This window comes from Centroberyx gerrardi, chromosome 8 (genome assembly GCF_048128805.1).
Source record: "Centroberyx gerrardi isolate f3 chromosome 8, fCenGer3.hap1.cur.20231027, whole genome shotgun sequence".
Classification (NCBI taxonomy): Eukaryota; Metazoa; Chordata; class Actinopteri; order Beryciformes; family Berycidae; genus Centroberyx; species Centroberyx gerrardi.
The window spans coordinates 21,230,248-21,253,740 of record NC_136004.1 but is presented as its reverse complement, the minus strand read 5'-3'; the positions used below and the strand labels follow the sequence as shown (position 1 = coordinate 21,253,740).

The window sequence follows — 23,493 nt, the reverse complement described above, 5'->3', positions numbered from 1 at the left end:
GCCTGCCTGAGAGGCAAACATGCACGCTTCATACAGCTCTACCCCCCACCTCCCCCAATCATGAATGAACGCAGGCTTCAGGGCAGAAAATTTATGCTCACCTGTTGCACCATCTGGACTGTAGCTGGGCGCCAGACAGACTCCCATTAGCAAAAAAACAGTATGCTTCTATGAATGCAGAACATTGCATTGCCCTTGCATCATGTCAGTCTGGACTTTCTAAAAGTAAACCAATTCAGCTGGATCGTCCACTGCTGCTGGCACCAGGCCTGTGGGATGATTTATCTCTACTGCAGCACCAGTCTAACTGATCAGCTGTTCCCCAAAACCTTGAGTCCAATTTTAGACTTGTATTTAAATTAGCTGAAGGCAAAGAACAGACTGAAGGAGACTGTCTGTCTACGAAACCCCATCAGGATGAGCTGGCGCTCTGTGGTAAAGAGGCATTAAGCAGCCCATTAACAGAATCATCCTTAATCAGTCATAACACTCTCACACTCATTACCATAGGAAGCAGACACGAGGTACGCCGGCGAAGGTATTTAGGTTACATGGGAAAAGAAAATAGTCTATTTATCACGAATTTGATTCCTGAGAGAGTCTTTTGGGGTAATTGATGATGGCTATGATAGACGAAACAAGCATGAAAAATACACACACATGCTTACACATATACACACCTTGGCTGAGTGCTCCATGGTGACCACCACCTTGGTTCCAGCGCTGGCCACCAAATCCATGGCTCCTCCCATTCCCTTCACCATCTTACCCTAAGGATGGAAATTGATTATTGATTGAGGGATTGATTATATATGTATCTCATTCACTTATTCATCTTCTGAATTCCAACATACATTTATTCTGCCAAAATTAATAAATGCAATGTGTCATGACAGATTTTCCATAAAATCCACTCACAGCAAATAAAGAAAACAAAAACGGTACAACAGCCATTCATTCAGTCAGAGCAGGGAAAACAACAAAAAAAAAAAACAGCACTACCCATTTCTCTTCTAGCCACTTGGCTTGATAGCCTTGCAAAATGCAACTCCTCCTCCCTCACAAAAACAAAAACTTACAAAGCTGCGTTGTGCGCCTGTGTCTTCAAACGCAAGGATATCTTTCATTGCTTTGTACTGGGCAAAAGCCTACTTTCATCCTTGCTCTAATAAGACATCGAATACAATGTCATACCCAGAGACAGAGAAAGGCAGAGAACGAGAGAAAGAGAGAGAGGGGAAAGGGTAAAATTAGTAAAATGTGGTGAGGTTACTCATTACAGTAGCAACACCACACAATAATTCCTGTGAAGGCTGAAGATAACTAAATGCTACTACTGTAGCGTCCATCCCAACAGACCCATGGGCCCATATTCATAGAACTCAGCTGTACCCGCGTCGTGGAGCACAAAAACTTTGGCACAGTTACTTGAGGTGATCCATAAAGTTACCGTGGCGGTGGCTACCGCTGCAGACACACTTTACCGTGGCGCTATTGTCTGCAGTGGCACAGATGAAAGCCAATGAAAATCAATATGTAAATGAAGTGTTGCATATTAATCACCCCCCTGATCATCCATGCAAGCACAATGGATCACAAACTAGATATGCCAGAAAGGCAAAGACAGCTGTTCTCTCCAGCAGAGCACTGAAACACACTGACAAAACATAGCTGTTAGAGATATTTTGGTTATTGATGAAGCTTTTTTTTTTCAACATAGAAAATGATAAGTTGGAACTATACCACCTTGCCAGAGCAAGTGGTATTCTTTGCACAACGGTGAGCTTTTATGAATTGCTTACGGACATGCAAATGATCAGAAGTGGGCGGTGGTGCCAAAATAGCACAAACGGTAAAATTGAGGCGGTAAACTCTGTTTATGAACAGGGAAAATGCCTACTGTCACGGTCTTACCCACTACCGCGTCATTAACCCTGCTGGTGAGTTTTATGAATATGGGCCATGTTATCGTCTAGGCATTAAGTTAACACTATGAAACATTATAAAAAATCATGCTGGTTTCATTTAAAATGGGGGCCAGGCAAAGTACATTTTTAAAATAAGCACGCCGAAAAATCATCAGCACAACAGAACTGCCAACTGGGTGAAAAATGTTCTTCAAGTCACTCATTGTTCCCAATAAGGAAAGTCTCCAAATAAGGAAGGCTGACATGCAGATATGGCCACAGGGTGATGGCTGAGTAACTGAATTAAAATCCCATTTGCTCATCAATCATGTGAAGAGCCTGCTTTGCTCTCTGCTTGATAACCGGAGGATATATATGCCAAGCATGGTGCATCGTAGGGATACTGTCTGCCTCAAGGGAGGCCAGCTGGGTGTATAAGATACCAACAGAGAGCGGAAAGAAGAGTTGGGGTGGGGGCTGGAGGGTGGTGGGGTAGAGGAAGTGGGGAAAAACATAGACTGCGGACATGAGAGCGGTTGTATTTAATAACATGGTTGCATTTCATTTCATATAGTTTAGTTACCTACTATGCTACCTATTGTATTCTCTTATGCACCACCCATTGGAGACAGACTACTATAAAAGCTCACACATATGCTTATACACACACACACACACACACACACACTAGTTTGAGTCTTGTCATTAAAGTAGTTTCTATATTAATGACAAATGTTATCTCTACCATTATTCCCCTCCCAAATGAAGATAACTCCCAATGGAGTCTGTGAAAGAATTTGAGCCTTGTGTGTGTTGGGATCAAAACATAAAAGGGGACCATATATAAAAGCAGCCTGGGTGCGACCCATGGAAGCTTAACCCATAGGTTAAGCAGTTTCTTTGGGGTTGACCTTCTGGCTCAACTGACAGTGACTCTTTAGATGACACCCTGAAAGGAAACTGTGGCCTTTTTAATACCATTAATGTTAATTTACTCTCTGGCAGTAAAAGAGCCTGGTGGTGTGTGTATAGGCCCTACGGAGATAACCGTGTCTGACCTGAGAGTAGCGAGTCTAGATTTACAGCTGTGTTAGCCAGAGCAGACATCCGATAATAGACTCCACCCAGCCACTAGGCTGCTGTTAATGAAAGAAGGGACCTGTTCCATTAGAAAATTAAACATGAGGTTAAAATTAATAGTCTTTTGGTTTTGACCAATATGAGAGCAAAAACAGTGCTGAGCTTTAGAGGGAAAAGAACAAAATGATCCTGGGTAGCTCTAGGGGCAATGAAACCCCTACTGGAGCCACCTTTTACTAGAAAAAATAATTGTTGGCTGTATGTTTTGGGCCAATAGTGGCAAACTAAATTGCAGCTATCAAGCTTTTGGCATTGCCATAGGTCATCACCCATTGAATGAATGCTAGCTTTGAAATGAAACAGCTACGGTGACTGTGATGCATCGTATCCAGTAACAGCAGCGTACAGCATCAAAAATCCACCTATAGTCAATCCCTCATGCATCATCCAATCTTTCCCATTGTAGGAAAAACAAAAAAACACCCTCGACCCTCTGGTACCTGTACTCTGGCTGTTGTGTGTGTGTGTGTGTGTGTGTGTGTGTGTGTGTGTGTGTGTGTGTGTGTGTGTGTGTGTGTGTGTGTGTGTGTGTGTGTGTGTGTGTGTGTACAGGATCAAATGTCTCGGTAATGCTTCTGCCCCTGTTACATGGTAAACACTATGAAAAATAATATCACAGTGGAGACATACTGACAGGTATAGACTGTGTTGCCCACTGAGGCTTATCATTGACCTATATAGGTGGAAGAGGCTGCATTTGCACTGCCGCTGATGTACAGCTTTGCATCTGGTTATCTGAGCCAGCTTTGATCCAAACTGCTCCATGTAGCAAAAGTCAAACTTATCGTGTGTGTGTGTGTGTGTGACTGAATGAGACAGAAAGAGGAAGAAATTATCAGATGGGAAGATGGGATAAGCTAATAACCTATTCCACCCTGCACACTAAAGTGATTTTATTAAATCCAATCAAGCTCTAAACTTTGGTTGGCTGTGGGCTAGACTTGTTTTGTCTGGCTCAGTGTGGTTGCTAGGCTACTGTAAACCTGCTCACCTGACTGTGGTGGACAAAAATTGGTCCTTTCAAGATTACTTGCCTCTTCATATTCAATACAACTCAGATTTAGAGAATGCTATTCCACTGAGCCAATAATTTCATGGAGGATCTTGAATATGGAGGTTGTCATAGTATTTGGCTTTCTACCAGCAGAACCTGTAGGAAGGCTGCCAAATGGAGAGAAAATATTGTCGGGACAATATCCACGGAGAGAAATATGCACTGCCTCAGTGCTCAACAAGAGCAAGAGTAATTTAGTCATTTAATTAACACAGCTTTGATGATATTAACCTTGCTGGTCCAACTGAAGCCTCACAGGTTTTTAATTTCCTCAACACTCCGATTGTGTCCCTTTGCCTGCTGTAATCCTGGCACCATGGGGTACAAGGACACCTGAAAGGCTGCTCCTGAACACATTTCATTACCAAACACACAAAACATGATAACATTCTGCAAGACGTCAAACAAAGCCATTGTAAAACTGCTCAAAATACCATCATAAGAGCAGGCTCATACAAAATTAACTCTTGAATGAATCGTTGCATAACATAGACCTAATTCTATTCAGATGTGTACAACATGAGTATGAGAACTCACAAGCCACTTCCATGTTAATTTTGAAGTTGTTATCTATTGCACTGCTTCATATTAGATCCAGTAATGAGAAAATTTTCTTGCACTAGTTCCCACAGATGTTCGTTTTTCTTCTTAAAACATCCATTTGACTTTACTGGCTCATTGAACTCTCCCTTTGAAATTAATCTTTGCCAGAGGCAGATATACAGTAGCCTACACATATGCTAATTAAATAGGCGTTGAGGAACACGCTAGAGATGGAACCGCCATTCTTGTAATGACTTTAAAAGGGAGAGATATGCGTTCGACTGCAGGGGGGAGTATCAGTGATGCAGAATCAAGCTAATATGAGACTTCCGCAGTGCAAGCTCTGCTGGGATGACACCTATCATAACATGTGAGGGCAGAGACAATGACAGAGTCAGTCCAACTCATTCAACAAGGTTTTCTCACAGAGCCACCGATGGAGCACAAGCCTGGCTTTCCATAATAGGTTTTTTAAAAGAGGAGGCATGAAGGGGCGGATGGAATAGCTGGGCAAAAATGCTTGCTTATACTATGATTTACTTTCTACACTTGCAGTACCTTCGGAGAGCTACTCAGTTTGTTCTTTGAGAAGAATGGGGGCAACAGGTGTAGCAATATCAAGTCCCACCTTTTACTCCAAGCTTTGCATTCAAATTCTGTTCTCTTTTTAGCCATCAGCAGTCACAATAACAATCTGGCAACAAATTGTTTCAAAGACTCAAGATTGGCGTTCCAATATGTCTACCCAGTTCTACTTTTACAGTAAGAAAAGGGTGCTGCATCGGATTTACTATTGATACAGCTGCTGTAGAGCAAATGCAGGAGGAATGCATCATGGGAAACATATTCTGGCTACCACTGTATTTCTTTTACTAGGCTTAAGTGTAGCCTGCCTTTTTTGTGTTACCATGACAACAAAATACGATTTCCTCTTGTTTGTTGTGCAGCCCTAGTGTTCACTTTCCAGTCCGCGGCAGAAAAAACAGAGAAAATGACCCCCTTCAAAATCCACAAGTTCCTACTTACCAACTGGCTTCCTTCCTCTCCCCCTCAAACTCTCTGACAATCTCCGCTGTCTGATATAAATGCCTCTCTATTTAATAACATAGCGACGGACTGCAGCGAGCCTGCATTACCCAGACAACTAATGACAAGCACCAGAGGCAGAGATAGGACCGACAGGAAGACAATGGGCTCCATGCTCAAAGTGATTGGGCAACATACTTGTTTACTGTGTCCTTTACATAACTCTGGTGAGATACAATGGAATATACCACAATAAATTATTACCAATGTTGGGGCTTTCACAACGACTATCAACCTTTTGATCCCCCTTGAAATTCTAATTTATATATTTGAAATATTGTACACTGTTGAAGATCTTTAAGCCAGTACTGCTGGAGCCAAAGACGATTAAAAGGTGCATTAGTTGTAGGCTATAACAATAAATGCCTTCAAGGTATTCAATACTAGGGTTGTCACGATACTAGAATTTCTAACTTCGATACAATACCCAGGAAAATATCGATATGCAATACCATTTTCGATACCACGGGGGAAAAAAATGAATTTTCAATCTTTTTTTTTAAATATTATTTTCTTAACAATATTTTAAAGTTGTCTGAGATCAAACAACACATTTTTGATTGACAGGTGTCGATCGCCGTCACGATTTGCTCTTTTTTATTGAGGGGAGTGAGCTTATACTGCACAAGCATGTGAAACATCATATTGCCTCCTGGCCTCTGCAGCATAAACTGTAAGCAACTAAGCAAAAAACACAGACACAGAGATCCAAACTAGTCTCTTAATATCCGACAACGCAGGGGGAAATCCCGGTGCAAACGAGACAGATGGACGGACAGACAGACAGCTTCTCCATAACGTAGGCCGATAAAACTCATTCAAAACTTTGCATTTACACAGCAGATTACCCCTGTTCTAGTCATCAGCCTATCAGAACACTTTTAGCTTGTTGAAGCAACAGATACCCACCAATGATAGGGAAAAATCAGCAGGGCTAGAGTTAGTGGATTATTATTGACAGAATGATTTTAATCTGACATTTCAACGTCCGGTCGAGCCTTCTGACCGGGCCCGGACAATGCATCTGAAAACCGGTCGAAGACAGTCCGGTCGAAAACCGGGCATCTGGCAAACCTACTTGATAACGTTAGCTAGCTCTGTAGCTAACGTTTGGTTTGCTAGCTAAACTAAAACGGATGATGTGCAGGGAACATTAACGTTTATGATAAATGTTTAATGCTTCAGTGATGTTGAAACGGGAGCTTTCGCTAACCTCTCGAAATTCTTTATATAGACTGGCGTGTCGGTCCTTAAGGTGCTTCGCCAAGTTTGACGTGTTTACCCCCCTTCGTCGGCACCTCTCTGTAGCATTGTTTGCTGACTGAAGCAACAACCCAGCTGACTGCTAGTGAGAGGAGGGGCTGTGGGCAGCGGTGCAGGGTGTGTGTGTGTGTGTGTGTGTGGCTAGTGGAGGCGGAGAAATAATATGTTTGATTTTTCATTAAGAGAAAGCACTGCTGGTATCGATACTGTTGCAAATGAGTATTGTATCCGTTTCAAATTTTTAGTTTCGATACTTATCGAAGTATCGATACTTTTGACAACCCTATTCAATACACTATGAAAGTACAAAGTTTATTCAGGTAACAAGTAGTGTGCTTAGGTAAAACATTTGCCAAGCACTTTGTGATTTGATTAGAATAACAAAGTGCTGACTGAGGGTTGGGAGGCTGAAAGGTATAAGTATACAGTAGATATGTGGAAAGACCTATTCAAAGACTGACCTGTAATGACAAAAGGCAATTTCTCATAATTTTAAGAACTGTGTGCATGTGCAGACATGCATAAGTGTATAAGGAGTATGCTTTAGCTTACCTGAAAATATGTCTTTGCTGGGGACAAAGACAAACAACTTGATCAAAAGAGAGGTAAAATAGGGCGTTTCATTTTTCAAGTTATGATGTCTGACAAGACTATTAATATGGTTAAGTGATGGTTACATCATGGTTTCCATTTAAAGGTTACCTTTAATGTGAATATAACTCTTATGAATGATGAACCAATGAAAGTGACAGCCTTGTATTATGATATGAAAAAGAAAGCTAGTAGAGAAAGATATTTTTTGTCGATTGGGAAAATGAAAAGGAGATCTTTCTCCCTGCATTAAATTCACCAAGCCTCTTCCCAACAGACACCCAGAAAAAACAGCGTCCCCTTCTATCAACTCTACTACAGTACATCTACTTAATGACAACGCCTTTGAAGCTGAAACACTGTCAGCTCTCCCTGCTGTGCTTTATGAGCCCAACATTTTCAAATCAAGATATTGTACAATGAATATTAGAGTACTATGGCATATTCATTGTTTCTGACATCTTTACTTCACTGTACAACACCAAAGGGGAACCTGCTGTGTTTTGAGTGTTTGTGTGCATGTAGTGTGTGTGTAGAAGGTGTTGGGGGGGCATCTAACAGGCTGACTGCATGCAGTGGGAACTGGGGTAAGTTACTTATAGACTTATAGTTAACCATACTCATGTGTAAACATGTCATTGCCCCTTTGAAAAGGAATATCCTTGAAAACTAGACAACAGATATGCACTCATCCACCTCAGTCTACCTCAGAATGAAAATATTAATCTGCTCCACTCTTTAACATACAGATTTTTCCATAGAATATGGCTATGTGTTATCAATGTGTAAGTTTCTAGCATGTTTTTATGGCATCAAATTGAGTTTGGATTTGTGTACATTTCTCCTACACTCAAACCCCCTCAATTTGACAGGAAATGTATATGTCTGACCCTAAATCAATACACATGCATTGCAAGCACTGTCACTGTTGGCAATTAATTGGCTTATTTCATGTGATGTTGCATAACTTGGATAACACCAATGAAATACTGGCAATAAAATAATGGCATACAGACATTCAGCACCTCTATTGCACCATGAGAGGGGGGCATGTTTTTTGCCCTTCAATTTTGAGAGGCAATCTGTCACTGATCACTTGAAAAGTGAAATTTGATATACTTAATCATTAATAAAAAAAGATTCTCCCTGCTTCTGGGTTGGGTCTGCCAGCTAGTGCAGTGCAGTGCCAGCTGGAGCAGCGCCTGCTACCCATTAGCTTGCTAACTACGTCAATATATTGAGATAGCAACAGGAGAGAAAAAATGGTAAACATTAGAAAAAGGATCCTGGCAATTTTTTTTTACCTGTTGCTTGGTAATCTATTTAGAAAAAAATGGTTCTGGGCAGATCCAAACATCTAAGTTTTGTCTATTTTTTTCTGCTTTTCAGAGCTTCCATAGTTTGATTATATCTGCAAGCTGCTGCTTTTCCAAAGTAACTGAATGTTGCCACAATCTGAAAGGCTTTCAATAGCTGAATTTGAAATTGTGGCTTTGAAAGGTTGAGTACAGTTTGCAAAATTTACATATTAAAGCAATTTTAAAACTGAATTTCAATTAAAGTGAAGCTGAATATTGAACAACTGAATTCCATACAAGTAAACACAAGTTCAATTAAAAAAAAAAAAATCTGATCATGTCAACATTCAATTTCACTGATCACATACAAATTCAGAACACAATTCGAATTCAGTTGTTTGGCTGCACAAATCTCAACTCATAGACCTTCTGCCCCATGCCATCCCACAGCAATGAATGGGTTCCCCATTGAGGGGTATGCCCTACTACAGATAACTAATACAAAAATTTAATTTATGATAAACTGAGATTTGACAATTGTGCATCAAAGTTTAGTAAAATGCAACGTTTGCCCATTTTAAAGAAGCTCGGATGCATTTGTATACAGTGTCTCCTTTTGCCTTGAACATATTTGGAAACAAACATGCATGGTTAAGATCAATGAATCTTCAAGGATGCAGTCAAGAAAGCCTGAGGCAAAAATCATCATTGGCAGTCAACACTCAGCGGCAAGCCTGAACGCCAAGCTAATGAACATAATGTAACGCGTCATGAATGACAACATACTACCATCTCCATGTTTATGTGTTTAGAGCACAGCAGAAGAAAGTCCTAAGAAATGCTGGGCTCTTTGGCAACTCCTTCATTACAGCTGCCATCAGGCCTTATCAGCACTTGAGCAAGTAACTGCATTTTAATAGTCAGTGGCTGTAACCATTGCAGCACTTTAGCTGTAGTTAGACTGAGCCTCTAGGGAGAATACATGTCTGATGTAATGCTTGTTTTCTCTGGTTTTAATGTCTTTTTAACCATCGAACTGGCAATTGAATTCTCATTTAAAAAACTATTAGCTTAATTTGAGTTGACCAATTACATTTTCACTGCTTTCATTTCAGTTCAACTCGAATGTTATTTTCTCCCTCATTTTCAATCTGTTTACTCCTCATCGATCTGAAGGGACGAGTGAAAACTCGCATTTACTTAGAAGGCTAAAATCCATGTCAATTAAAATGTAAACTACTGTATCCTTCGCATTTTAAAACAGAGGGTGTGAATGAAATGTGAATGTGAATTTTGGAGAAACCTTTAAGTTTCGCAAAGAATACAGATCATCGTTAACTCCACTCAACAAACATCCGGTACCATCAGAGGTACTGCTCTTTTACTCAATCATGGTGGAATCGGAAAACAATTATGGCATGTTCAAAATATTCACGCTGTACTAATACCTCTGAATTGCTGGGTGAAAGAGCCCTAGCGTTTAGGACAGCTTAATAAAACTGTAACAGCTAAATGACAAAAAAGCACACTGTGTCCATAATGTGATCCTTTATTCTATTACCCCTTTCCCTCGATCCATTGTTTTTCCAGATGTTTCAGGCTGAGTGGAGATAGGCAACCATCACTTGTAAAAGCATTTGAAAGCCCTCAACTGGAAAATGTTCATCTGCATTTTGCATATTAAAAGCGTTCAAAATCAACATAATCACAGTGAGAGTACTGCATCTCCGACTCCTACGTAAAACATTTCCAATTTCACGCCATGTACCCATCTTTAGATAGTGAATCATTTTCATTATCGCAGAAGGGGGGAAATGTAATTTTCTCCATCCATCCTTTCAAAGGAGGGGATAATGAAAATTGAAAGGAGGTGAGGAGAGAGGTATGTGTGCGTGTGTTGCTGCATTATTTTGATGTACAAACTGCCCAGCACTAACGGTCAGGCGAGGTAAACTCCCTGCACCTGAATAGGCAAAAAGCTCCAGAGCGGGCCATCGACATCTGGACAACAGCATAACATAACACGCTTAATCAAGTACCAGTTAATTATCGATTACCAAAGACAAACAAGGACAATTGGAGAGCTAAGGACACAAATTATGTAGCAAAATTTTGCGATCAAAATCAACAACAGTCTTCTGTGCAGAGAGTACTATTCAAACATGATAAAAAGTGCAACAATAATGCAGCCTTACATATATTAGCCCTATGTATTATTCTCAATATGTTCTTTTGATGTTTTTACTTGTATTATCTTCAATACTCTGCATTTGTTCTCTTCTTGTCTATATCCTCTCGGCTGCTGAGAAAAGGTGGATCTTTAAAATGATGTACCTGCTGAAACAACCTTGCACACACACTTCAGTCGAGTAGAAAACCACTACGGGCCAAGGGGCATTCTGGTTGAGCCCTCCCACATTGTGAATAGGCCCTTAATGGGTTTTTGACCTTGGTAATCACTGGGGAGACTGGAGGACACTGTGGGTCTCGAGACCAATTGACCTCACGAAACATCTAGTAACAATATTGGCCAACCATTATACTACAGCACTCGCAAACACATCTCCATGTTCTTGAATAATAACAACTAAGGCTAGCGGGGATTGTAAATCAAACCAAGACATCTCATTCTGTGAGACATGCAGGAGGGCACTGTGCATGAAATAAACAAGAAATTATAATTCACTCTAAGCTCTCCAGGTAAATGACACATAAGGAAAGATTTGAATGTCAAGAACTGAATAGAGGGAGGGGAGGGGTGAAAGACAGCAGGGTTGAATGAGAAAAAAAGGAATAAAAGGGAAAAGACAAGTAAGATCGAAAGAAAAGCCAGTAGTATTAAAGTCACCCAGTAAGCCAAGTCTCCACGTTTGGGACGGAGATCAATACGTATAAATACTTTAGAGGTGGCATCAAAACCAAACTTACAGGAATCATCCAGTTGGCTAGGTCTCCAGACTTCGACACCTGCATGGCTCCCAGCATTGTCAGGTTGATGTGACCCCTGAGGAGGACGAGGCAACAGAGGAAGACAACCATCAGCTTCTGAAGTAGTTCAATGTATCAGCTCATCAATCCACCGAAAACAACGAAAACAAAACAAAACAAAAAAAACAAGTTGAACACAGTAATACTTGATGGGTTTCTTGATGTGACTGCGATGTTAACAGTTTTTCATCATGCATTTTTCATGTCAGAGAGGAAATTTGCTACAAGACAATCAATTTCTTGGTCTAGAAGTTTAATTTGAGTGTTTGTGACAATAAAACAAATGTCATTACAATAATAACCATGTTCACATCTCCTCTATTCTCTGGATAGGAGATCAGGTGCAATAAGTATGCTGAGCAGAATATATCAGAACTGACAGGCCAGCACCGAGATTGTCATTTACTTTCTCCCTTCTTATTCTACTGTATCTTATAAAATGTTTTGTTCCTAAACAATCTTTGGTATTCTGCACACTTGCTGTCTGTTTGTGTGCAAGTATTATCAACTCTAGCTGCCAGGTCAAACGCCTGTTACATATGAATGTACAGTACTTGGAGAATAGATCTGAATCTGAGGACAAGTTGGTTGTTTCACCTTTCTAGTAATGTGAAATCCTTTATTGATCTCCGTAGGGAAATTCTTCTTGCTTTTCCTCCTTTACTCAAAATGATCACCCACGAACCGCCAAATGCTAGCAAAAGTTGCCTTTGGCGGGTAAATCAGTAAGTTTTACCCTGCCACACTGGCCAGTAACTTTCTACTTTCTGAGACGATAACATTTGAATGGCTCCCTGCTGGCCACCATACACCCTCTCTGACCATGAGCCAATCAACTCAAAGCAAAACAATGGCTCTGTATCAAACAGGCTCCTGATCTGCTGCCTGCTACGCCGCTATACACAAAGCTGTCGAGTCTAAACTTCTGCAAACTTTTCCTCATTACCGTTTCCCCACTGTCTGGATGGTGAGCTAGCCTAATGCTAATAGAAACTGAATGTTATTCCCATGTGGCGACACATAGCAGGTTTGAGACCAATAAAAAGAAAAAAAAGAAGAAGACTTAGACAAAAAACACCCATTGTATAAGTGAGTGAGCAAGTTATAAATTAAAAGTTTAAATTTACTCCTACAGAACCTGATTCTGTACACAAATTAGCCTTGAAAACAATAGGGTGACATATTTCTATGAAAATGTATATTAATTAATTTGGTCAGTAAAAAATATTTTTTTATTAGCTCTTGGCAGGTAGGCAGAAAAGTTAAAACACTACACCAGCTGATTTCACTAGTCGGTTCCTCCCTCTCTGGTTGAAAGCGTGCTGATCAGTGAAATCCTCTGGTGTGGTGTTTGGTTTGGAATAAAACCCTGCGAACTCTTCCATGCCACGGGACTGGACACCACTGACTTAGAGGCAACATTGCTTATAAACCATTACACTGTTCTCCTTCTCTTGTGTTCTTCATTCTCAGTGACTCTAGACTCCTGTCTGAACTGTTTTCACACAACAGCACACATGCACACAGTCTCAGACACACACACATACACACAAAACACAGACACAGCAGGGCTCCGTTTGGTCCCCGCCAGTGTGACTGTTGGACAGCACTATTTATGAGCGCCATTGGATTTCCACTGGGTGGACAAAGAGAACTGATGCTGTAGGGAGGGTGGGTGGGCCATGTCAGACAACTAGAAAATCAATAAGAACCAGGGGAATATTGGCAAAGCTGTCGTCTGGTTGCACTGGCGACAATATCTATTTGCTAATATCCAAAGGTTACAAATCATGGCTATGTCCCACATCCTGCTTTATGGTGACAGCTGGCTTTGGGGCTCAGGTGAAACTATTGACATGAGGGAAATATTGAGGAAAATATAAAATGTTGGATTTTGTTTAGCACAAACAACACCAATAAGTGTGACACCCAGTATTAATAGAAAATATGTAGTTTTCTATATGTAAATCCAGACATGCCAAGTATATATATCTGAGAATCTAATAGTGTATATAACCTTTAGTCGGTACAGTAACTTTGGAAGATTGGGTGTAACCGCCTTACCCTCTGATCATGGCAAATGACTCATCACTGGAGAAATAGGCAGCTCCGGGAAGCACAGTGACAGTCTCCTTCCCTGTGGAGGGAGAGGATACACGTTTCAATGTTTTGCATAAAATAATATTGGGCTTTACTTATAATAATAACAATAAACTTTATTTATAAAGGCACATATCTAACAGCAGAGTTCACAAATTGCTTCACAAAAAGGCCTAAACAGAAGGAAAATATATAAAAAGGGAAATTGAGAAACACACATCAATGGTAATAAACAAAAACTGAAAAAATAATGTGCAGCAAATAAATAATGGCTGTGAAAAAGAAATTGAGGAGGTGTCAACCATCCACGACATGTTTTAAATACTGATGTTTTAAATACTTATTGCTCAGGACAACCCTCACCAGCATTGATCAGGTCCGCATCTACCTGCTCCTCTGTGGGGTATGGGCCCTACACAGAGAGGAACAAATGTAAATAGGCACACACACACACACACACACACTCACTCACTCACACACACACACACACGTGTCACTCAGCCTGACCAACCATGATCTTTCAAGTCAGGAGACAGACACAATCACATCTTTCTGATTAGATGAGACATTGATTTTCTCTCTGTCCAACAAAAGGAGCAATCCTTTTGGGAGGAGAGGAGGAGAGGAGAGGGGGGAGGAGAGGAGAGGAGAGAGGGGAGGGGAGGGGGGAGGAGAGGAGAGGAGAGGAGGAGAGAGGAGAGAGGAGAAGAGAGAATCCAGCAGCACCTCTCTAAAACTGACACTCATAATTAGGAGAAACTTTGACAAATAAGGCATTAGCATAGCCGCCTACATTCTCCTGTCAACACAATTGATTGGAAAGTCTTGCCATAGCAGCAGCCTTTGTTGAGTGCTCAGCCTGCATATAATGATTGTGAAAAGGAAATTGAAGAGAAAGTGTCAAACCGCCACAATCTGTTACATAACAAACCCAGCACATTTCAAATGATGACCCCAACTAAAAATGATATTGTTTAAAAAGAATGGGCATTCAACTAACTGCATGCTTAGAGCACAATTCAGTTTCAAACGCTTACTGCCATTTAAAACGACTGCCTTCACAAAGGGGCAATAATATGCTACTCATTAGTGTGTTTCCATGAAATTCAAAACACTGAAGCCTGTGGAAAAAAAATGTGTGGGTGTCTTACCAGTCCCAGAATGCCATTCTCACTTTGGAGGTGTACAGTGATGTCAGATTTGATAAAGTTGCTGGCCAGCATGGGGATGCCGATACCAAGGTTGGCTGATGGGCTCTTTGTCAAAGATCATAACCATTTCATACAAAATCATACACTGAAAAGCATGTATTAAGGTGAAGAGAAGCATGCATTATGGTGACGGCAGGTTTGACAGAAACTAATGGGTTACACTGGACCCCCTCACCTCACAAAACATTAAAACAGCAAATAAAATTGACCTACACCAAGTTGAACAGATCGCTACACAAAGACTCTTTAGGCTGCTTTCAGAACTAATGTTGTTATATTTTAAGTGAATTATCTATCCGAGAATCTTGTCTAGATATTTCATTAGCCCACGTCACTCCTTGCATTAACGGTGTGAAAAGAAACATGCAATGCTGTAAAACAACATGTGCAATTCATAACTCACCAGCACAATCAACTGGTGCAAAGGCTCCAATTATTCTTAATATTCTTAAAAAATCCATTATTTTTCTATGGCTACTGGCTAACACTTGGTTTAATTTTCTTTTAATTTGTACTAAAAGGAAATAAGGCACTAAGTCCACAGGGCAGAACAGGGTCAGTGGGACTTTGTGATGTGCGGACTGCTTGAGTTTCCTTTTTAAAGGATACCGTACATCCCATCCTCAAACTCCAGAGCAGCCCGGCGAATGATCCTTTCTCGAACAACATCAGAGTCCTTCTTTGGTTTGGGCTTCGCGTCCTGGCCTTTCTTTACCGTGCGTTTCTGGAAACAGAGGGAGAGAACGAGAGGAAGCAGGGGAAAGGATGTTTAGAGAAATGAAGACAAAATAATACGACTATTTCTGTATGGTGCACAACGTGTTAATTTATCAGCAAGGACACATACATGGATAAGAGCAAGACAAGCAACAATGAATCATAAATTCTCTGACAGAAAACCTGCCTAGGAAGGCTCAGTCGGAAATTAATTGTTAGAGGATTAATGATGTATTATTTTTAATTCATTCAACTAATTGTTTCAGGGACTGTAATTTTCCACAGTGGGACTAGTGACAGATAATCCAGGGACTACAGAGAGGATGAAAACACTCCATGCTGCTCAGGATCCACATCTTTATGTTTGAACTATCCATTCATGCATGCATTGAAAGGCATTGTTGTGTACCTCTATTCTCTTCTCGAAGCTGGCTCCCTGAACGATCCTGTGGATGTAGATGCTGGGTATGTGGATGTCCTCTTCAGCAAATGTCCCGACATCCACCACCTCCTCCACCTACACAGAGACACAGACAGCGCGATGAGCTCAGCCCTCCTCTGTAAAATGTCTCATGGCCCTGGTGATTAGGGTTGAGATAAGGAAACCATACACTGATAGAATCGCTCTACCAGAAAATAACCTCTGCCTATCCAACTACGAAGCCTAACAGATTAACTGATATAGACCAGCACAGGATTTTAAGCTTTCTCTGGGGAAAGTAATTTTCTGTTGTGTAGGTTAATCGAAAAAGAAACAAGGCAACAGTAAACATCTTATCGCCCGCGAATGATGAGGCTTGTTTTGAGCTGTAATTGTAGTTCCCCCTTGGGCCAATCAGTGTAATTTGGAATGCTGTAATGCAGCGGTGAGATGCATCAATTCCCCAAGTTTTGTCAAAATCAGATCAGTGGTGTTTGAGATATTGCATGTGACAGATGGACGAGCGAACAAATGACCTAGTAAGCAAATGTTGTAGCGCCCCCCTTGAGCCAACCGGTGCAATTTAGAAAATGCCAGATTTGATCAGAGAGACGCATCATTCCCTTAAGTTTTGTGAAAATCCAATCGGTGGCAGCTGAGATATTGTGCATGACGGACAGATGGACTGGGGCCAATCCACAGTGCCTCCCTTGATTTCTTCATGGGGGACAATCACCTTGAGTTTTATGCTATTATCTTCCAGTATCTGAAGATCGATTTTAAACTTCGTAAGCCCCAACACCGAGTCCTGATCCATACAACTGTAAATACTGATTTTGTATATACTATTATAAAAGATTTGTGGTCTGGTCATTTTTGGGGGATTTTCTTAGGCATATATAGTAGACATTTGTTACGAGTTGAGTAGATTCTGGTTGATATTAAACTTAATTTAACTCTGAGGGTCAATATAAGCAGATGACATTTGCTCTCCAGATATTATCTGAAGGGGCTAAAAAATCTTCATACTGTCATGATTTTCCAGGGAGGACAATGTCGATACTTCAGGGAGAAGGTGTTGCATTTATTTTCTTGGCTACTCTGCTGAGTCTATTATAAGCTGCCTGCATGCCTGAGCCAGCCTGGCTGACTGAAGAGAGAAGAGGATCATGCGAGACACCAAGCCCAGGGGAGGAAGCCTGATCCTGGGATGAAAGGCAATGGAGAGTAGGGGTGGGTGGAGGTGATTGTTTTGGTTTTGGAGGACTTAGGGTGAGTCAAACATGAGAAACAAATGAAACTTCCACTTTTTACTTGCCTATGTGGAAAATGTTTAGCAATACATTTTTATTATTAGGCCTATTCCACAAGCTCTGCCTCATAACTCTTATACAAGGGCTGTGTTTCAGCTCAGCTTATTTTGATAACCGTCACAGTGGAGACCAGCCACTTATGTTTACATCTGTATTTCTTAACACACTTTATCATTTTCACATTCTCAATTAATTTTAGATCGAAGCAAAACTTCATTATAAAAAGCTATGTGGCTCAGATGGCTAACAAGCAATATATCCATGATTCTGAGATAGATGTGCCCCACCTTTATGCTAAGTAAAAAAAAAAAGTGTCCAGTGAGAGCAGCAAGAGTGTACATAAGGGGTATTTCTGTCTGACTAACAAGACACAGATGGAAATGGCTATTGATTTGAGGAGAGTCAGGTCAGTGTGACTGGGATTGAAAGCCCACAATGAACACACCTGCTCCCTCCTCCTTAAGTAACATTATGAACTGCTATGAACAGAGCCTACAGGCTCCACTTAAATACAGGTGTGCAGGAGGAGTTGCATGTGTGGGTTCCACTCCAACATGTTGTCCAGTTTTAGCGTGCTGGCTCCTACCAGTCATGTGTGATGTGCAAATTGAGAAGCAGTCCATGTTACTACACACAGTGGTCCCTGGAATTTTCTATCAACATGAGAATAAAACTAAGCTGGAGAGGGCTCAACAGAGGGCTAAGCAGTCTTTAGCGAATTGATTTTTTTCTCTTTTCAAACAAAAGACACATCACTTGCTGTACTAGCACTGTAAGGGGGAAAAAGTGGGAAAAAAAACACTTGAGTGGGAAAAAAACACTTGAGAGGAAACCAAATTAGCAGAACTCCACAGGGTGCTCTGGATGCTAAAAAAAAAAAAAAAAAAAAAAAAAGAGAGAAAAACAGAGCACCCGAGTTATCTTTACATCTCTGGGGAGAAAAAGGGGACTTAACCGTGACAACATAATTCTCGCCCCCTCTTCTACTTTTCCATGCTTCACTCCCGTGTCGTTGAGAGTGTAGCCTACTTATTCCTCTCACACGAGGGGCAGGCGGGCGTTCACAGGCAAATTGAATTGAATCCCTCCTTATCTCCACTTCCTCCCTCAGCACTCAGCGCTGACTGAGAGGAGTCAATGGCTAAGAGCGGATCCCATCTTAGCGTTGTCATGGATACACAGGCTTTGGTTTGTGGTGAGCTGAGGCCACTCAGGACAGTAAAGTGATTTTAGACTCTTTTTCTGGCTCTGCTGGTAGGGTTATGGCAAATCTCTGATGCTCCGCAGTGGAAAGGAGGCCATGAGGGACGAGACTGGTAGCTCGGCAGGATTGATACAGCACTCCCAAACTCCCACATACCACACACCCACATACATCTTTTTTCTCTCAGGGCTTGATCTGTCCTTCTGTGAGAGGGATGAGTGCCATAGAAATGTCTTCAGCAAGCAAGACCGAGCTCCTCACAATTAAGGCAGTACTAAAATAGGGAAGACTGGGGCCGTGGAAATAATTTTACATGTTTGATGGCATGAATTTCCAGAAATCAGATAAATGAAATTCATTTCTAGGGGCTGACCTCAATTTCTGTTTCTCCAGTCAAATGGAGTCCAACAGTGCACAAAGGATTTTCACACCTAAAAAAAAAAAAAAAGGTCTTTCTCTTTCTCTATGTCTGTCTGTTGGTCTCTCTCTGACATACACATACAAGCAAATCCTGCATTCAGTTTAATTTTCAATTAGCCTTCCAAAGCTAAGCCACAGCACAATAACAAGCTCATACAATTTAAATGTGCTGTGTATATAAACAAGCTTCTGGTCCTTTCATCTAGGTGATGCGTCCCGGCTGCACCGGTGCTCAGATGTAGTTCAGATGCTAGTTCAGACAGGAGGATCAACGGAGGAAAAAAAAAAAAAAAAAAAAAAGCTCATACAAACACACACACACACATTCGCACACAAATGAGCAGCCGTGTGCAGCAAGCATGCACGCACACAGACACAAACACACACACACACACACACATTGATATTCCTATATCTGTAGAACGATTTTCACATCAATGAGAGCAGCGTGAGGCATGAAGTGAGCTGGCAGGAGGATACAGGGAATCAAAGTGCCCTCTGGGGACACACCAACCTTTTTTTTTTGTGAGTTTGTGCTTTTTTGGGCTGTGAGCACTGTCAAATCCTGTTAGTCTCAAACTGATGGGCACACACTGTTACCAGATTACTAGAATAAACCACCAACAGTGTATGTGTGTACAGTGTTTCCTCTACGTGTATTAAAACAGTGCTGGGAAATTTGCCCTGCTTATTACCCACGATTGCTCACCCACAACAAAAAAAAATGCAGTGCAGCTACAATACAGTTAAACCGTATTTCATGATGTATGGAACTCTAACTCAACTGATCCTGGAAAAAAAAAACAAGGACAGGCCAAATTTCCATGTTAGAACTGGATTTGTGTTTTCCCCTATAGTTTTATTGATAGCTCAAACTGCTATGTTAAGCTCTCAGTCCCGATCAATAGAAACAAGCAAAACCAGGGCTCAACACTCAAGACTTATTCTCTCTTTCTCTCTCAAACACACACATGCAAAAACACATACACACACACACACACACATAGAAACACACACTAGCAGACAAATTGTTTGCATGGGTGTGCGTACATTGTGCAAGTGTGTATGTGCACGCATGCTTTGACTGACATGCCGATCATTACATGAAGATCACCAGTCAGCTTTCAGACAATGATTCAAAGGCACAAGACCTTTCAATAGCACTGACTCAACGCTCTCCCACTTAAAGTATTGATTTGGGCTGGTTGCACACATATTCATCATTAGGGCAACATTCTCACCTTTTGTGCAATACACCCTTTGTGCAATACAAGAATGAAAATTAGGATACAATATGAATAGTAGTAATGTTAATGACAACAATAATAATAAGTAAAAAAGAAGACAATAAAATAGATAAAAAGGAAATAAAAAGTAATGCATAATAATTGGGAACATGGTGAAACAGAGACAAATGCAGCACAGTAAAAGGGGTAGATTAAAACAAAACTGATTACTTAAAAACTAGATAAAACAAAATCAAGGTCAGATTAGCTATGACTGTAATAACACATACTTGCAAAAGCTAACCTAAAAAGGTATCTCTTAAGATTCTGTTTAAAAGTGTTGACAGATCGTGATGCCCTCAGGTCCTCTGGCAGCTGTTCCAGAGGCGAGGACCACAGACACTAAAAGCAGTGTCTCTGGACCGGAGGGATCGAGAAGGAACATACCTTATTATACCTTAAAAGCATATCCAACATCTATTCAGGTGCTAATCCACTGAGTGATTCAAACACCAGTACAACATCAGCAGTTTATCTAAAGCTTTCTTGGGTAGACCAGACAGGAGAGCAGTACAGTAGTCAAGCCTGCTAGTAATAAAAGCATACATTAGTCTTTCAGTATCTACCTGGGAGAGAAACGGTTGCACTTTTGCAATATTTCCGAGGTGATAAAAGGCAATTTTGGTGATATTTCTAACGTGGGCTTCAAAATTTAAATCATGACATGGAAGCACACCAAGTATTTCAGCCTGGGGCTTAAAAAAAATTCTTGCTGGCATGAAGTTAAAACTTATTATGGAAATGTATTAAAAATGTATCAGTTAACTGATAGACCTTGACAAAACAGCAACATTTCTGAGAATGGAATCATTGACTTCAAGTATTGTTTTTCATTTTTAAATCGGATTTATAGTATTGCAGAAAGAAATTATTTTTCAACATCTTGACTGCACTACTACACAGATTGTAATAGCGCTAGTAACTAATACTTTAATTGTGGGGTTACCTGAGCCCATAATCCATCCTGTCTGCAGTGTATGTGAGCGTGTGTGTGTGTGTGCGCGCGTGTGTGTGCGTGTGCCGAGATGTGACAATGAGAAAGAGACGGTGTGGCTACAGGCGACAGAGCACGAGGATGACAGCAACACCACACTCTCATTACCCTGTGTATTTATAGCCTCTCCATCTTCCTCCCAGTGTGTGTGTGTGTGCGTTTGTGTGTGCGTGTGTGTGTGAGTGTGTGTGTGTGGGCACTCGGCCATGCTCTGCTGCCAGTTTCGGGGCTCAGCTCAGGCTCCATCCTCTAACCCAGAATATTGACACCACAAGCAATCTGTTTCCTCTCAGTGGAAGCCTGCCTGGCCTATGGCAGCCTTTATGTTATCCGGAAAATGGGAGACAAAGCCAGCCAATGCAAAGCCTGACAACATTAATGGAACTATAAATAAATGTTTACATTTCAAATGTCACATATTGTACACCGAAGCACCGTGAATCATAAACATTTCAAAAGGAACACCACACTGACAGCTCAATTGGCAATGTTTATATTTCAAATGACACAAGCCTACGCGCAACGTGATTCAATAAGTCTTCATCAACGTTGAACTTATCGTCAGAGCGGATAACATGCGTTTGCCATTTGAAATGTTAATCTTGTGCATATTTCCAGTAAAGCTGTCCTCCATTCTACTGCCTCCCTACATCTCTATTTACTTATTCTCTGTCCCTTCTTCCCTCCCTCTGTTTCCCCACTCGTCGACCTACAGCTGCCTTTGTTATACCTTAGCTCTACAGTCATCCAGCTCTAGTATCAGTCACATTAGAGTCAATGTCAGCATGGAACAAGAATTAAAGTCTATACCAATCTGCCTCACTCCTAAGACAATGTCAATGCCAGCCTGCCTTAGTGATGTTATGTGCCACGTCATCCCAGATGGCACGGCCAAAACGCCCAGTATGTCAGCTACTGTTCAGGGAGGGCATTTTAAGTTGGAGCCATGTTTCTTGAGCAACATTTTGAGGCAATGCAGATGGACAACACTGCCATCAAGATCAATAACATAGTGAGCTCTAAGATATGCAAATATCATGAAATGCTAGTCTAGTTTACGATGAGCTTAACATGAGGATATGTCTTCAAATGTTTTAGATTATGCAGAGGATATCTGAGTTGTGCAGTCCAGAGACCACATCCACTTCATTCTGACTCCAACATCAATTTTACGCTTACATATGCAGAAAATTTTGCACCCGTGCCTAAACTAAGACAAACAGAAACAGACAAATCCTTGATCTTAATTTGGTTTAGTTTCTGGCTCTTGAAAGTGACCTTCCCCCTGTTACCTCTCACCTAAACTATATCTTCTTCCTGGGTTTACAACGCCTTCTAGGAATGTCAGAAACAAAGAATTCAAACTGTGTGCTACCTCCAGGACCATAATGCTTCAAGTCAGCTGTAAAGGGCAAGTTGTACTTCTGCATCAAAGCTAGGTCATAGGTGTCTATGGTGTAGCTTCGGCGGTATGAACATTCAGAGTTCTGCGTTTGACCACCGAAACACTAAACGTCAGTGGCGTGCTTTGTAAACTTTACTTTCTCTGAAACTCATGTTATGGGAAATTTCGCACCGCATTCAGTGACATCTGGGCTCCATTGTCTTCACTATCGGTAGACAAAACCAGATACAGGTAGGAGAAAATATGAAGAGGGGCAATCACAATGAAATTGGAGAAGCGATTCGCTGCTCTGTATACTTTCAATGTTACCGCTGGATTATGAGCTCTCCCTGGCACAGTAAGTGTAAATGAGTGAAAAATGATGTGGTCTACATAGCTAAAATGCAGCTATCAGACCCTAATGTTTTCGTGCTTTGGAATTAACTGTCCCAACACCTCCGAACACCGTAGCTTGCATGGACACCTCCTGACATCACCATCAATCAAAGTTGCCCATCCATGATGGAGATACATTAGCAAAGCATACTCTCATATCTCAAGTCTCTAGTAAAT

At 41.1% G+C, this 23,493-nt stretch overlaps 1 protein-coding gene across 1 annotated transcript in view; it reads right to left on the bottom strand.

The window, feature by feature from the left end:
* Window positions 1–23,493, bottom strand: part of oxct1a (3-oxoacid CoA transferase 1a) — a 55,564-nt gene that overhangs the window by 11,325 nt on the left and 20,746 nt on the right. The window contains exons 8-14 of the mRNA XM_071894801.2: window positions 16,308–16,415; window positions 15,791–15,905; window positions 15,122–15,216; window positions 14,334–14,382; window positions 13,935–14,007; window positions 11,811–11,886; window positions 681–770 (exon numbers count right to left, since the gene is read on the bottom strand). Coding sequence (XP_071750902.1) covers window positions 681–770; window positions 11,811–11,886; window positions 13,935–14,007; window positions 14,334–14,382; window positions 15,122–15,216; window positions 15,791–15,905; window positions 16,308–16,415 — 606 coding nt within the window. The remainder of the gene's footprint in view (window positions 1–680; window positions 771–11,810; window positions 11,887–13,934; window positions 14,008–14,333; window positions 14,383–15,121; window positions 15,217–15,790; window positions 15,906–16,307; window positions 16,416–23,493) is intronic.